This window comes from Garra rufa, chromosome 18 (assembly GCF_049309525.1).
Source record: "Garra rufa chromosome 18, GarRuf1.0, whole genome shotgun sequence".
In the NCBI taxonomy this organism is placed as follows: Eukaryota; Metazoa; Chordata; class Actinopteri; order Cypriniformes; family Cyprinidae; genus Garra; species Garra rufa.
In genome coordinates, this window is record NC_133378.1 from 28,195,143 (window position 1) to 28,208,800 (window position 13,658).

Sequence of the window (13,658 nt, forward strand, 5' to 3'; positions counted from 1 at the left end):
GCATTGATTTAAGAGCCCATATCATTTTATATGAATGGCACAAACAAAACCCATCTCCAGTAGTGATGCGCGGGTCGGGGTTTTTTTCAACCCGCGGGTCCCGCAATTATGAAATTATTTGGCCCGCCCCAGCCCGCCCCGCAGTACTGTGTCTATTTTTACAACCCGCCCCGCCCCGCACCCGCGACAATTAAATAGACATACTGCATAATGCAAATGAAAACCGAAAGTGCTTTTCGCCCTTTAAACTGGCAACAATACTTTACGATTATGAATATGAACCATAAATCAAATCATATTAATAACAAGATAATCAGTGGTGTAACGTTAGTTGTGCCGGAAGAAATGTGGGTATATATGCTTAATTTATGAATATCGTTTTGAACTTTCTATTTGAACGCATTCGTTTACTGGATCCTTGGACTGAATGGTTTAAAGGTTCACTGGTTTAAGGAAGTTCTGATCATGAAAATCTGCTTCTTTTTATTTGTAAGATATTGTTTTCATTATTATGTACTGTTTAAAATGACTAGGGTGCAGGAGACGCAGCGGGCGCAATCACCAAATACATTTCAAAGCAAGCCGGCGCCACAGTCCTGACTACATCATTGCTGTCTTTATTGTGTGTTTTTAGCGAATATTTACATTCATTCATCACATATGACTGGATGTGGTTGACTGTCATGATTTTGGCTAATGCAGGATAATGCGCATCAGAGGAGATTTAAATACGCATAGCACCAGGCCTGCAGAGTTGAATGTGCGTTCGCTTGATGCGCTTGTGGCTGGCAGCGGGAGCTGCTTGGCGCTTTCGTGACGTGACGTGTTGATAACCTTATTAAAGAACTTAATAAAATATGAAAATAGATATTCCCAAATATGTAATATAGGCTATAGGGAATTGCACGCAACATATTGATTTTTTTTATTTTATTTTGTTTTTAATGACCCGCCCCAACCCGACCCGCAAATAAAGTGACAGTTTCTTTACCCGCCCCAACCCGACCTGCGGGTTACCCGCGGGGCCCGCGGGTTATGAGACGACCCGCGCATCACTAATCTCCAGTTTTTTTTTTTTTTTACAGAAACTATATCTCTAGTCACCACTAGGGTGAAGCAAATCACCTCCATGCCTACTGTGGAATAATATTTTTCTTGTAAGTCCTGAGGCTCAGGACAGGTCTAATTCCAAACCAACTATTGAAATAAAGAATTTTACATCTATGGAAGGACCTGTTAAATGTCAGATGTATTTTATTTTAGTTGATTTAGTAGAATTTTGCTAAAATTATTTATATTTATAAATAATTTTAATGTATTATATACTTCTAGTATTATATACTAATGTATTATATAATTCTAATGTATTATATAAGTTGTCTGCCACCATTTTAATGTACCTTTTTAGATATTCAGTAAATATATTTTTAAATGAATAAAGTGCAAACATTCCATGTAATTAATGTGAGTTCTGTGACTGTATAATTAAATAATTGTTTAAAATAATATTTAAATGTATATCAAATATAGCTTATTTAATATTTGTTATATAAAGTATGATTTTTAATGTTTTTTTTTAAAGTCTCTTCTGCTCAGCAAGCCTGCATTTTTTTTTAATCCAGAATCCAGCAAAAGCAGTAATATTGCAAAATATTTTTACTATTTAAAAGAAATGCTTTCTATTTGAATATATTTTAAAATGTAATTTATTTCTGTGATGAAAGCTAAATTTTCTGCAACATTGACAGTTTTCGGTAACAATATAAACTACACCAATGAAAAGCTTTGAGTCAGTATAAATATAGAAATTAATACCTTTATTTAGCAAGGATGCTCTAGTCTAGATCGATCAAAAGTGATGATAAAGACATTTATAATGTTGAAAAAGATTTCTGTTTCAGATAAATGCTGTTTTTTTTTAAACTTCCCATTCATCAAATAATTTCTACTCAGCTGTTCTCCTAATAATAATAATAATAATAATAATCAATGTTTTTTGAGCAGCAAATCAGAATATTAGAATAATTTCTGAAGGATCATGTGATTGGAGAAATTATGCTAAAAAGTCATCTTTAAATTCACAGGAATAAATTAGATTTTAAAATATATTCAAATAGACAGCAGTTACTTTAGTATAATATTATAAAATGTTACTGTTTTTGCTGTACTTTGGATGAAATAAATGTAGGCTTCTTGAGCAGAAGAGACTTCTTTAAAAAAAAACATTAAAAATCTTACAGTCAGACTATTAGTGTGTATATATAGTTTCTCATTTTAAATAAATACCCATAAACATTTTATGTAGATATGATCCTGCGTTGCTGTTGAACCCCGCTATAATTTCAGAAATATTTGCAGTTAATGTGAGAGAGTTTAGTATTTCAAGATGTTGAATATTCTGGAGGAGGAGCATGTCAGTGGTCCAGACTAGCAGACGGCAAAGATTTTGTTTTCTGTCGCTGGTCGACGAAACTTCTGAAGTGAGGTAACAGTCCCTGAAAAAAGTGTTTCATCGCGGACCAGAATTACCAAATATCTTTACCACTTTTCGGACATGTTTCTTGTGACATATAGTAAGTAACCAAATCGTTTTTAACGAATTCTCAAACTTCTTATAACTACTTTTACATTGTGACCTAAACAACACTCGTCGAATGTTGTATATCGTCTTCTGTGTTGCATCCTTCACAGTGAATGTGGAATTATGCATTAACTTCTATCTTTACGTTTTGCAGTAGTCTCATGCTGGCGTCCTGCCAACTCTTCTTAACTTTGTTTTTCAACTTTCTTTGTCAAAAATAATGTGTTTATATATTTGGGAGAATTTTCAGCGGCTTTGTTTTTCTTTTTCTGTAAAGCTTCAGTGTCTCTTTAAATGATACAGTCTGGTCTGATTTTAAAGAGTATGTTGTTGGGCTGCACTAAATTAGAGCATAGGTCTAACTAATGTGTGTCATATTTATTAGTTATGAATCAGTCAGTGAGTCACCGTCATTCTGCGACATCAGCAATAGTAAACAATTATGTTGTGTGCTTTCCTTCACATGTGCTACTTTTTCATGGAAACAGCAGTGTTTTCTTGATGAATTTGATTTCTTTTAAAAGAGTGTAAAACTTGGACTAAGAACTTACAGTTAAACCAAAATGTATTCAGACACCTTCAACGTGTCACATTATCACAGTTTATTCGCTATAGTTTAGAAAATGGTAATAAAATATGCATAAGAACTCAGAGTTAAACTGTGTCACAACAAATTCATCTTAATAATGTCAGATAACTTTGATAGAATGATGTACAATGGATTACAATCAACCAAACATTCAGACAACTGTATGACACAAGTAAGTATTACACAACTATCAATACTTTGTTTACCAAACAAAGCAATGCTTCATTTTGTTCAGTCTGTGGTGTAAAAAGGTCGCATTAGCAATTAAAGAAAAACACTTAAGCAAAACATGGTCAGATCAAAGTGTCTGAATAATCTTAGGTCCCAAATTTGTATTAATTTTACTGGAATGAAGAATTTTGGGGTATAATATGTCACAGTTTACGTTATTTTGCTATCCACACTTACAAAAAAGAACTATAGTGTCCTGCACCCGCTAGTAAAAAAAATATCAAAGATTATATCCGATGTCTGAATAATTTTTGCTTTGACTGTGTGTCAAGTTGAATCACAGAGGGAAGCAAACAAAAAGTTATTTTTGCTCACATTGCCTTCTGTTTTTTATTTAATTGTAGTCTTTTGTGTGGAAAGACACGTCAATGTTTAATAGTCTTCTTGTTTAGACAATGTCATACCTATAAAGACAATTATAGGGTTTGTGGTTTAAAATTGTTCTTCTTTGTGGCCATACTTGCATTCCAGCTCAGCCTTCAGGCTCTTATACAAACATTCTATCTTTCATTCAAGTTGACTTTTTTTTAGCATTTTTCTTTCTTTTAATTTTAAGTAATAATGTCTTGACCTTTTATGTTTCTTGACCTCAATATATTGTGGTAAATTACAGAGACAGACAGCTGTTTTTGCTTGTCGTGCATTCTGTTTTTTATTTTTGTAAATGAATTTATTAGTATATAATCATATGTTTATGTGGCAAGACACGTCAGTGTTTAATGCTGCTTGAATGGTCTTGTTTAGACAAGAAAAAACAAACTAGCAATTTACAAATGTACCACTTGCATTCCTCACTTGATCACACATCTGGCGTTGGATGGTGGTGGTGTACTGTGACCTTGACCATTTTTATTTCTCAACCACAGATAGATTTTTTTTTTCGACTGTACCTTTAATGATGGTTGAGGAAAGGCCTTCAGAAAGTCAGTATGTATCTTCTGGATTACAGGTCTTACTGCAGAGAGGGAATGAATGCATCCTGTGTGCTGCAAATTTCTTTGTGTTGGCGTGGAAGCAAATACAACATTTACTAAGTCTTCTGCAGTTCTGAAGTTTTAATGTGTCTGCAATATAACAGTTTACAAAAACACACAGACTGTGACAATGTGAATACTAACAATATGAACACTGACTGATTTGGGCAGAATACCAAATTTTCATATTCAGTTTTTGTCATTAAATGTGACTTCACCTTCAGTAATTCTAAGGCTTGTGTTCTTCTCATTTCAGTCTGGTCTGCCTTGATCATACCATGTGGTGAGTAAGCAACAAAACATTTTTGTGCTAGGAGTTTCCTAATATTTTTCACACTACATAAACCCAAATGAATATGTAATGTAATGTATGTGTATGTCTTTTAGCCTGGGCGCAAAACACCATGCCAAGTGTGGTCGTGGAGGCGAGGAACATTACTGTTCCAGTCGGGTCTGATGTTCTTCTGCCGTGTCACAACCAGCGGATGGTTTGGAGGCAGGATCGCCTGCGGGACCGTCAGCGTGTTGTGCACTGGGACCTGATCCGGAACCAACCCGATTACACTGTGGAGCGCATTTTAGACTTGTTCTCTGGGGGAACAGAGCGCTTGTACAACGACTACAATAGGGGCCGAATTACTATTTCAAAAGACGCCTTCAGCGATGGAAATTTCTCGCTAGTTATTAATAGTAGGTTCATCCTTTTAGACCATGTCCATGTCACTCGTTTGATTCTTTGGCTTGTGATATTTAATACTTTAACGATCATTCTGGTGTTGCTGTTTTGTTTGTGCAGATGTGGACATGGATGATAAAGGTATCTATACCTGCAACCTACATCACCACTATTGCAAGGTCCACCAGTCCATTCAAATCCAGCTCAACGTCACTAAATCACGTAAGAGAATAAGCTTGACATCTATAGTTTGTCTATAAACTGAAAAGCATAACTAAAGAAGCCTGTTTCCACCTTAGAGTAAAAAATGTGGGGGAAAAAATGATTGCGGCTATATAGTCAAACCAAAATTTATTCAGACACCTTTAAAATTTCTCACATTGTCACAGTTTATTTGCTATAGTTTAGAAAATGGTAATAATATATGACAAGAACTCAAAGGTTAAACTGTGTCAGAACAAATCAATCTTGATAATGTCAGATAACTGATAGAAAGTGTCCTGCACCCACTAGTAAAACTATATCAAAAATTATATCTGCCATTTTTGGTTTGACTGTACATCACGCAGTTGTGACTTTATTTCACGCATTTGATAATTGTTATTTCTCAGTCATGAATTTATATCTCAAAACTGTGACCTTATATCTTGGAATCTGCTTTTTATTTCACAAAATGACTTTATATCTCACAATTATGAATATTTTATCTCACAATATAACTATATCTCACAATGTAGACTTTTTGTCTTGCAATGTGTCTTTATATTTCACAAAATGACTTTATATCTCACAATATGACTTTTTCAGAATTTTGATTTTGTATTTTGGAATTAGCCTTTTTATTTCACAAAATGTCTTTATATTTCACAATTGTGACTTTTTATTATTATTGCAATTGGACTTTTTTCTTACAATATGACAGAATCTCTTTATATTTCACAAAATGGCTATATCTCACAATTATGATTATTTTATCCCACAAGATGACTATCTCACAATTTTTACTTTTTATCTTGCAGTGTGTTTATATATTATACAAAATGACTATATCTCTCAATTATTATTATTTTATCTCACAATTCTGACTTTTTATCTCACATTGTCTTTATATTTCACAAAATGACTTTATATTTCACAATTATGATTATTTTATCTCACAATATAACTGTATCTCACAATTTTATCTATTTATCTTTCAGTGTGTCATATTTCATAAAATGACTTTATATCTCACAATTATGATTATTTTATTTCGCAATATGACTATATCTCAAAATTTTAACGTTTTATCTTGCAATGTGTCATTATATTTCACAGAACGACTTATATATATATATATATATCTCACAATTACGATTATTTTTTACGATTATCTCACAATATAACTATATGTCACAATTTGAACTTTTTATCTCGCAATGTATCTTTATACTTCACAAAATGACTTTATATCTCACATTTATGAATATTTCTCACAATATGACTATGTCTCACAATTATGACTTTATATTTTGGAATGTGCCTTTTTGTTTTACAAAATGACTACAGTTGAAGTCAAAAGTTTACATACACCTTGCAGAATCTGCAAAATGCTAAAAAAAATTAACAGGGTAATTTTTTATAAATTCAACTATTAGTTTTTTTCTTGTGGGCTATATGTAAACGTCTTTTCTTTAAAATAGCTTATTCAGGTTAGTACTAATAATAAACAACATGCATTTTGTATGATCCATCTTATTTTGGTAAAATAATTAACATTTTGCAGATTCTGCAAGGTGTATGTAAACTTTTGACTTTAACAGTATAACTCATAATTTTGAGTTTTTATCTTGCATCTTTATATTTTACAAAATGACTTTATATCTCATAATTATGAATATTGTTTCTCACAAAATGATTTTTTTTCTATCTCACGTAGTGTCTATATATCTCACAATGTAACTTTCACCATGTTTTTAACTGGGTACGTCCATACTATCATACTTTCAGGCTTCAATAGTTTCAGGCATGTTTATGTTAAGCTGAAATGTATTTCTGTGCTTCTAGCCCAACTAAGTGGAGCATAAAAAATTATGATTTTTAAATATATATATTTTTTTATAATATGTTTATTTTAACACTTAATAAATTAAACATATTATAACTGATATAGTTAAAATTCTTCATAAAAATGTCAATCTCTGCAGCTCGAAAGGAAAAGCGTGTCTGGGATGGTGATAAAACCGTGTTCGTGGTTCTCGTGGGGAAGAGTGTGGTCCTTCCCTGTGTCAACCGCAGACAATTGTGGACGGACAGTCAGAAGGACGAGGGCCAGCAGCAGGTGGTCCACTGGGACTGGCAGGCACCTGGGGTCACCCGTGACCGAGCAGACCGCCTCATCGATATGTATGCCTCCGGAGAGAACCGGCAATACGGGCCGCTTTTCCTCCGGGATAAGATGAACATCTCAGCTGATGCCTTCTCCATGGGTGATTTCTCATTGAGCGTCCACAACATTCAGCCTTCTGATAAAGGCCTGTATTCCTGCCACCTTCACCATCATTACTGTGGCTTACACGAAAGACGAATCTTCAGGGTGATCATCGGCCCTTCTGTCCAGCCTTTGCCTCCAGCGCGTTCCTCTACTGAAGCATCAAATACTTTTTCTGAAGCACCAAAAACTTATCCTGTACTGCCTGCTGATGACCCAAGTAAGAGAATATTTTTTATGTGATTTAAAGGGATAGTTTACCCAAAAATGAAAATTCTGTCATTAATTACTCACCCTCATGTCGTTCCAAACCTGTAAGACCTTCGTTCATCTTCAGAATGCAAATTAAGATATTTTTGATGAAATCCGAGCGCTTTCTGACTCTGCATAGACAGCAACACAACTACCACGTTCAAGGCCCAGAAAGGTAGTAAGGACATCATTAAAATAGTCAACTATAATGTTATGAAGCTACAAGAATACTTTTTGTGCTTAAGGAAAACAAAAATAACACCTGCATGCAACAATTTCTTCTCTTCTGTGTCAGCCTTCGAGGCGTGAAGATGAACAAAGTTCTTACAGGTTTGGATCGACATGAGGATGAGTTATTACTAGGGGTGGGCATAGATTAATTTTTTTAATCTAGATTAATCTAGATTAAATCTTGGAATTAATCTAGATTAATCTAGATTAAAATGGCTAATTTGAATTCTGGTGAAGGCATTCAGAATATGCGTGCTACCCAAATAATGACTAAAAGTAAGTCTTCGAGAACGGGCCAGGTGGCGCATTAGACCAGGCGCTCATCTCCTGTTTCCAAAATGCATCACAAACTGCTTGACAATTGCATTTACAACATAATTACCTATACAAACTTGTGTAACCAAGTACTTCTGCGCAAAAGGCTGCACGACGTACGCGTTGCCGTTAAATACACAGACGCGCACGGGCATGGATTTCTGCGTGCATAGTCTTCGATTAAACTGCGTTGCTTTTAGAAGCGTCAATTCAGTTGCTGCATATAGTTTAATGTCTTTATTTCGGGATTATCAAAGTAAATTATAACTCAAACTTGAGATTTTACTGGGGCACAGCAGATTTTCACTGGGGCGCGTGCCCCAGTAAAAAGGGTCTAGCAACGCACGCACCTGCCCTGAAGCGACTTCATAACTGCATCCATTGCAGACTTTGCACGTCTCATTTGATGTGGTAATTTCACAGAAGTTGAAGACTCGTTCTCGCCCCCTACAGTGCAATTCGACTAGGTATACATCATCCGCGCTAAAATATCAAGGTGAAAGTCATCATATCTTGTGTAGTTTAGACCCAGCTCCCAACCCAACTTTGAGAATAGATTAACGGCGATATTTTTTTTATCGCCCGATAAGAGTCTCACGTTAACGCAGCACGTTAACGCCGATAACGGCCCACCACTAGTTATTACTGACAGAATTTTAATTTTTAGGTGAAATATCCCTCCCTTTTCAAGAAGAAATGTTCAAAATTGTCATTATTTACAATAGTTTTCTTCCAGTCCTGAATGGTGTAATTTCTTTAAATGTATAAGTTTTTGAATAATTGTAATGCAGCTATTGACTTTAATGTAACCAAAGAATGTCCAGATCCAATAAAATCACCATATAAGTTTTCCATACAACTTAAGCACTATATTCCAACTTTTCTGAAGTTGCACGATAGCTTTGAACCAATTCCGGTTGGTGTTTGTGACGTTGATGTGCAATTTTTGACTTTTGAGGTTATTAAAGTGAATAAAGACTTACATTTTAGTGGTTTTCCAGCACAAATCTATTATGTGGCTTTGGAAGATTTGGAATATAGTGCACAAGTTGTATGGATCACTTTTATAGTGTTTTTTTTTTTTCCTTTTTGGTCATTTTGGTCAGAAGTTGTATAGCAAGAACACAAATCTGTCAAATTAATTTTCAAAAAGTTCTACATCTTTTTCTTTTTTGTTGCATGCCAGACAAAGGACTTTAAGAAAAAGCTTTTCAGCTTTTCTATTTCCTAGCTTATAAGTTTTCAACATATATTTCTTTCTATATGTTTTCCTAATTAGGTCCTTTTACATGTATATTTGGGTTTGGGGGAGGAATGTTGCCTGGGAACTATATTTACTTCCTGCCTTTTTCTCTCTGTTTACTTTTCCTCTCTGTCTTCTCCAGTCTGCAGTGGGAATTTGACAGTAATCTTTCCATCTCTCTCTTTGTTTTTACTTTTTTGAGCTGTGTAAAATGCCTTTGTCTTTTAGTCTATGTTCAAATTGACTCACTCCAATCATTTTGGCTCTGGCATTGCCGTCTCTGTATTACAAAACACTTGTGAAGATGAGTTTGTACGAGTGAATGTTTTCAACAGAAATGTAGTGAATAGGTCATAAAGGAGGTGGGGGAGGTTTTATTGGAAGAGTGCTTCATATTTCCTCCGCTTAGCAATGGCTGAGCTCACTTTATAAACTATAACAGCCCCACAAAAGGTCACAGCAACGTCTTGCTTTTTTCTGGGGTTAGCAGATTTTACCATCATTGCTCAGACAATATTCCCCATCTTGCATTGGCAACGGGCTGGTTTTTGACATGAAAAGCCACATCTGTACAGCATCTGGCCCGCTGTAACATGAAAGCGCAAAGTGGGAATGGTCCGTGTTAGATTCACATCTTCACATGTCTGTAAACATTTTTCCCTAGTCCACTATAAGTAGAAAAACATGGGACGTGTCAGTCAGCTAGCTTATAGATTTAGTGTATTTCGTGTGCCTGAATATGACCTTCTTGTCATTTTTATATGGGAAGAAAATTTGCAATTTTCATTTAAAAATATGTATAAATACACTACCAGTCAAAAGTTTTTGAACAGTAAGATTTTCTGCTCACCAAGCCTGCATTTATTTTGATCCAAAGTACTGCAAAAACAGATCTTTTTCACTGATTTTTCAGCTGAATTTTTAGCATTACTCCACTCACATGATGCTTCATAAATCATTCTAATATTCTAATTAAGGATCCTGTAACTCTGAAGACTGAAATAAAATGCTGAAAATGTTGCTTTGATCACCCGGAATACATTCGATTTTAAAATGTATTCAAATTATTTTTAAATAGCAAAATTATTTTCACTTTTTACTGTTATTTCATATTTTTAAAATATTTAAATTTGACTGCTTTTGCTGTAATTTGGATCAAATGAATTCAGGCTTGAAGAGACTTTTCTAAAAACATTAAAAATCTTACTGTTCAAAAACTTTTGACTGGTAGTGTATATAGTATAATATTTAGAAAAATAACATTTGTAATTATTTCTAAAAAAAATTTTTTAGTTCACTCAGTATTTAGGGCTATACCAGTAATATTTACTTTATATTTTTAAATAATGTATTACAAATATTTTCTTAATTAAATAGGGCTTTTTTTAAAGTATGTTAAAGTTTTAACATAACTGTTAAAAAAATTGTTCTTTCTGACTAATGGGATTATAAATAATACACAAAATTTGTTTATGTTGTATTCCAACACATTTTGCATTGTTAAAGGTAGTTCACTTCCAGAGAAAAAATGTACAGATAATGTACTCACCCACTTGTCATCCAAGATGTTCATGTCTTTCTTTCGTAAAGAAATTATGTTTTTGGAGGAAAACATTTCAGGATTTCTCTCCATATAGTGGACTTCTATGGTGCCCGAGTTTGAACTTCCAAAATGCAGTTTCAAAGGGCTCTCAGCAATCCCAGCCAAGGAAGAAGGGTCTTATCTAGTGAAACAATCGTTATTTTTTTTTTTAAATGTACAGTTTATCTCATTTTCTCCTCCAACTTCTAAATCGTCCTACATCGCTGCAGAAGTACCGACCCAGTATTTACAAAGTGAACATGCGAAGAAGGTCAAATGGCCTTTACAAAAAAAAAAAAAAAAAACTGATAATTTCACTAGATAATACCCTTCTTGCTCAGCTTGGATTGTTTAGAGCCCTTTGACGCTGCATTTAAACTGCATTTTGGAAGTTCAAACTCGGGGGCACCATAGAAGTCCATTATATGAAGAGAAATCCTGAAATGTTTTCCTCCAAAAATTATTTCTTTACGACTGAAGAAAGAAAGACATGAACATCTTGGATGACACAGGGGTGAGTACATTATCTGTATTTTTTTTTAATTACATTGCTCATTGTTCATTATAATGAGACACACTGACTCATGAAGTAATCATAATGTGTGTTAGTTTTGGAATGAAGTCGTCATTTTTGCGTGGCTAAGCCAAGAACAAGATTTACAATACTGAAAAACACACAAACAGCAGCATTCAGTGAGTTTGTTTGGTTTATTTAGTCTTCTAAGCACTACTGACATGCAATCCCTAAAAAATATAGCAGGAATTCTCCCTGTTATTGTGAGACACTAAATAAGTGGGAAATGTCTCCAGACAGACTGACCATGAAGTGGTGATATTTTTCTCCGCCTGCACTGTCGCTTCCCGTTCTGGTGGTTTGTGTTTTTTTCTCCATTGCTGCGGCATGACATCAGGTCTGGAACTCATTACGGCTGTTTTGGCCATTCTGACATGAAACCTGGTCCCTCTCCCCTGCCAGCCCTGGGTGAAATGGGAAAAACAAACTAGTAATTTGGCTTTTCTGCTTTGTTTCTTGTCTTTTAGTACTGCATAAAGTATTTAAATGTTTTAAAATTAGATATTTAAGAGTTCTCGTTCATCTTCTCATGCTTGTTTATTTCTTCTTGGTGAGCAGATACAAACGCGGTCGAAGCGCCTCACGTCCTTAATGTCATTCTGCCTGAGAATCAAACTCACCTCTTGCACCAAGCTGGCTACATCCTGGCAATCTTCTTGCTGCTTCTGTTAATGCTCATTGGCATCGTTATGACCACGAGGCACTGCAGGAAAAAAGGTAGGATTATGTGGAGTGGATAAAGTGATGAACAGGAAAAGAAATATGCTTAGCTTTTTATTCAAGCTGCGTGTTGGAAACATTCAAATGTAAAATTAGTAGGCTTGAATCTAACTGTCTTTTGACATTTCTTATTATATCTGTTTCAGAGTTTGAGGGTCGAAGGTCTGCGCGGTAAGGATTAAAAATGGACTATTAAAGTTCTTCAGTTTTGTCAGTTTCTGCTTCACAATATTGTATTCAGTGTTTCGAGTCAAGAAAGATCCACAAAAATCATTTTACACTTGCTAATACATAAAAAGCATGACTTTTGCTTTACTTGGCAGGGGCCGGAGCACATCCATTGAGCTCTATGCCACAGAACTGCAACCCTACAATCAAGAAGACTTGCAACTAGGTACGCGTGACCACATTTTTCCGTGATTTCTCATAAAGCTGAAGTTGGTCATTTAAAAAGCCTTTTGAAAAAAACAAAAAAAAGACTTTATGAAAATAATCTGAAAAGACAAATACTGTAACTAGTGCTCTGTAAAGACTAAAAAAGTATATATAACTATATTCTCAAGAGTGACTCCTGGATTACATTACCATAAGATTTTTTTCCAGTGAAATATATATTTTTTAAAACTGCTTGTGTCTCACATCTGATGTACAGTTGAAGTCAAAAGTTTACATACACCTTGCAGAATCTCCAAAATGTTCATTATTTTACCAAAATAAGAGGGATCATATAAAATGCATGTTTTTATTTAGTTCTGACCTGAATCAAATATATCACACAGAAGAAGTTCAAATATAGTCCACAAAAGAAAATAGTTGAATTTATAAAAATGGCCCTGTTCAAAAGTTTACATACACTTGATTCATAATACTGTGTTGTTACCTGAATGACCAACAGCTGTGTTTTTTTTTTTTTGTTTATTGATAGTTGTTCATGAGTCCCTTGTTTGTCCTGAACAGTCGGTTCTTCAGAAAAATCCTTCAGGCCACACTAATTCTTTGGTTTTTCAGCATTTTTGTGTATTTGAATCATTTGCATCAATGAATGTATGTTCCTGTATGATCCATCTTTTCACACTGAGGGACACATATGCAACTATTACAGAAAAATGCTCACTGATACTTCAGAAGGAAAAAAACGATGCATCAAGAGCCGGGGGTGAAAACTTTTAAAATTTGAAGATCAGAGTAAATGTAACTTATTTTGTCTTCTGGGGAACATG

General features: G+C 34.5%; 1 protein-coding gene across 1 annotated transcript; it reads left to right on the top strand.

Annotated features, from left to right (window-relative positions):
- Positions 1-2,439: 2,439 nt before the first annotated feature.
- On the top strand, positions 2,440-13,325 carry mxra8b (matrix-remodelling associated 8b). Its single transcript, XM_073823164.1, has 8 exons — positions 2,440-2,573; positions 4,632-4,658; positions 4,763-5,065; positions 5,172-5,273; positions 7,238-7,741; positions 12,277-12,435; positions 12,585-12,609; positions 12,762-13,325. The coding sequence occupies exons 1-8, from the start codon at positions 2,555-2,557 to the stop codon at positions 12,856-12,858; spliced, it is 1,236 nt and encodes a 411-aa protein (XP_073679265.1). The 5' UTR covers positions 2,440-2,554; the 3' UTR covers positions 12,859-13,325.
- Positions 13,326-13,658: the final 333 nt, after the last annotated feature.

What these genes read in the sequence shown, in the direction of transcription:
- mxra8b (XM_073823164.1), top strand. An exon ending in TTTCTCGCTAGTTATTAATA is followed by an intron (nt 5,066 to 5,171) that starts GTAGGTTCATCC and finishes TTGTTTGTGCAG; the next exon opens with ATGTGGACATGGATGATAAA. An exon ending in GAGGCACTGCAGGAAAAAAG is followed by an intron (nt 12,436 to 12,584) that starts GTAGGATTATGT and finishes TATCTGTTTCAG; the next exon opens with AGTTTGAGGGTCGAAGGTCT.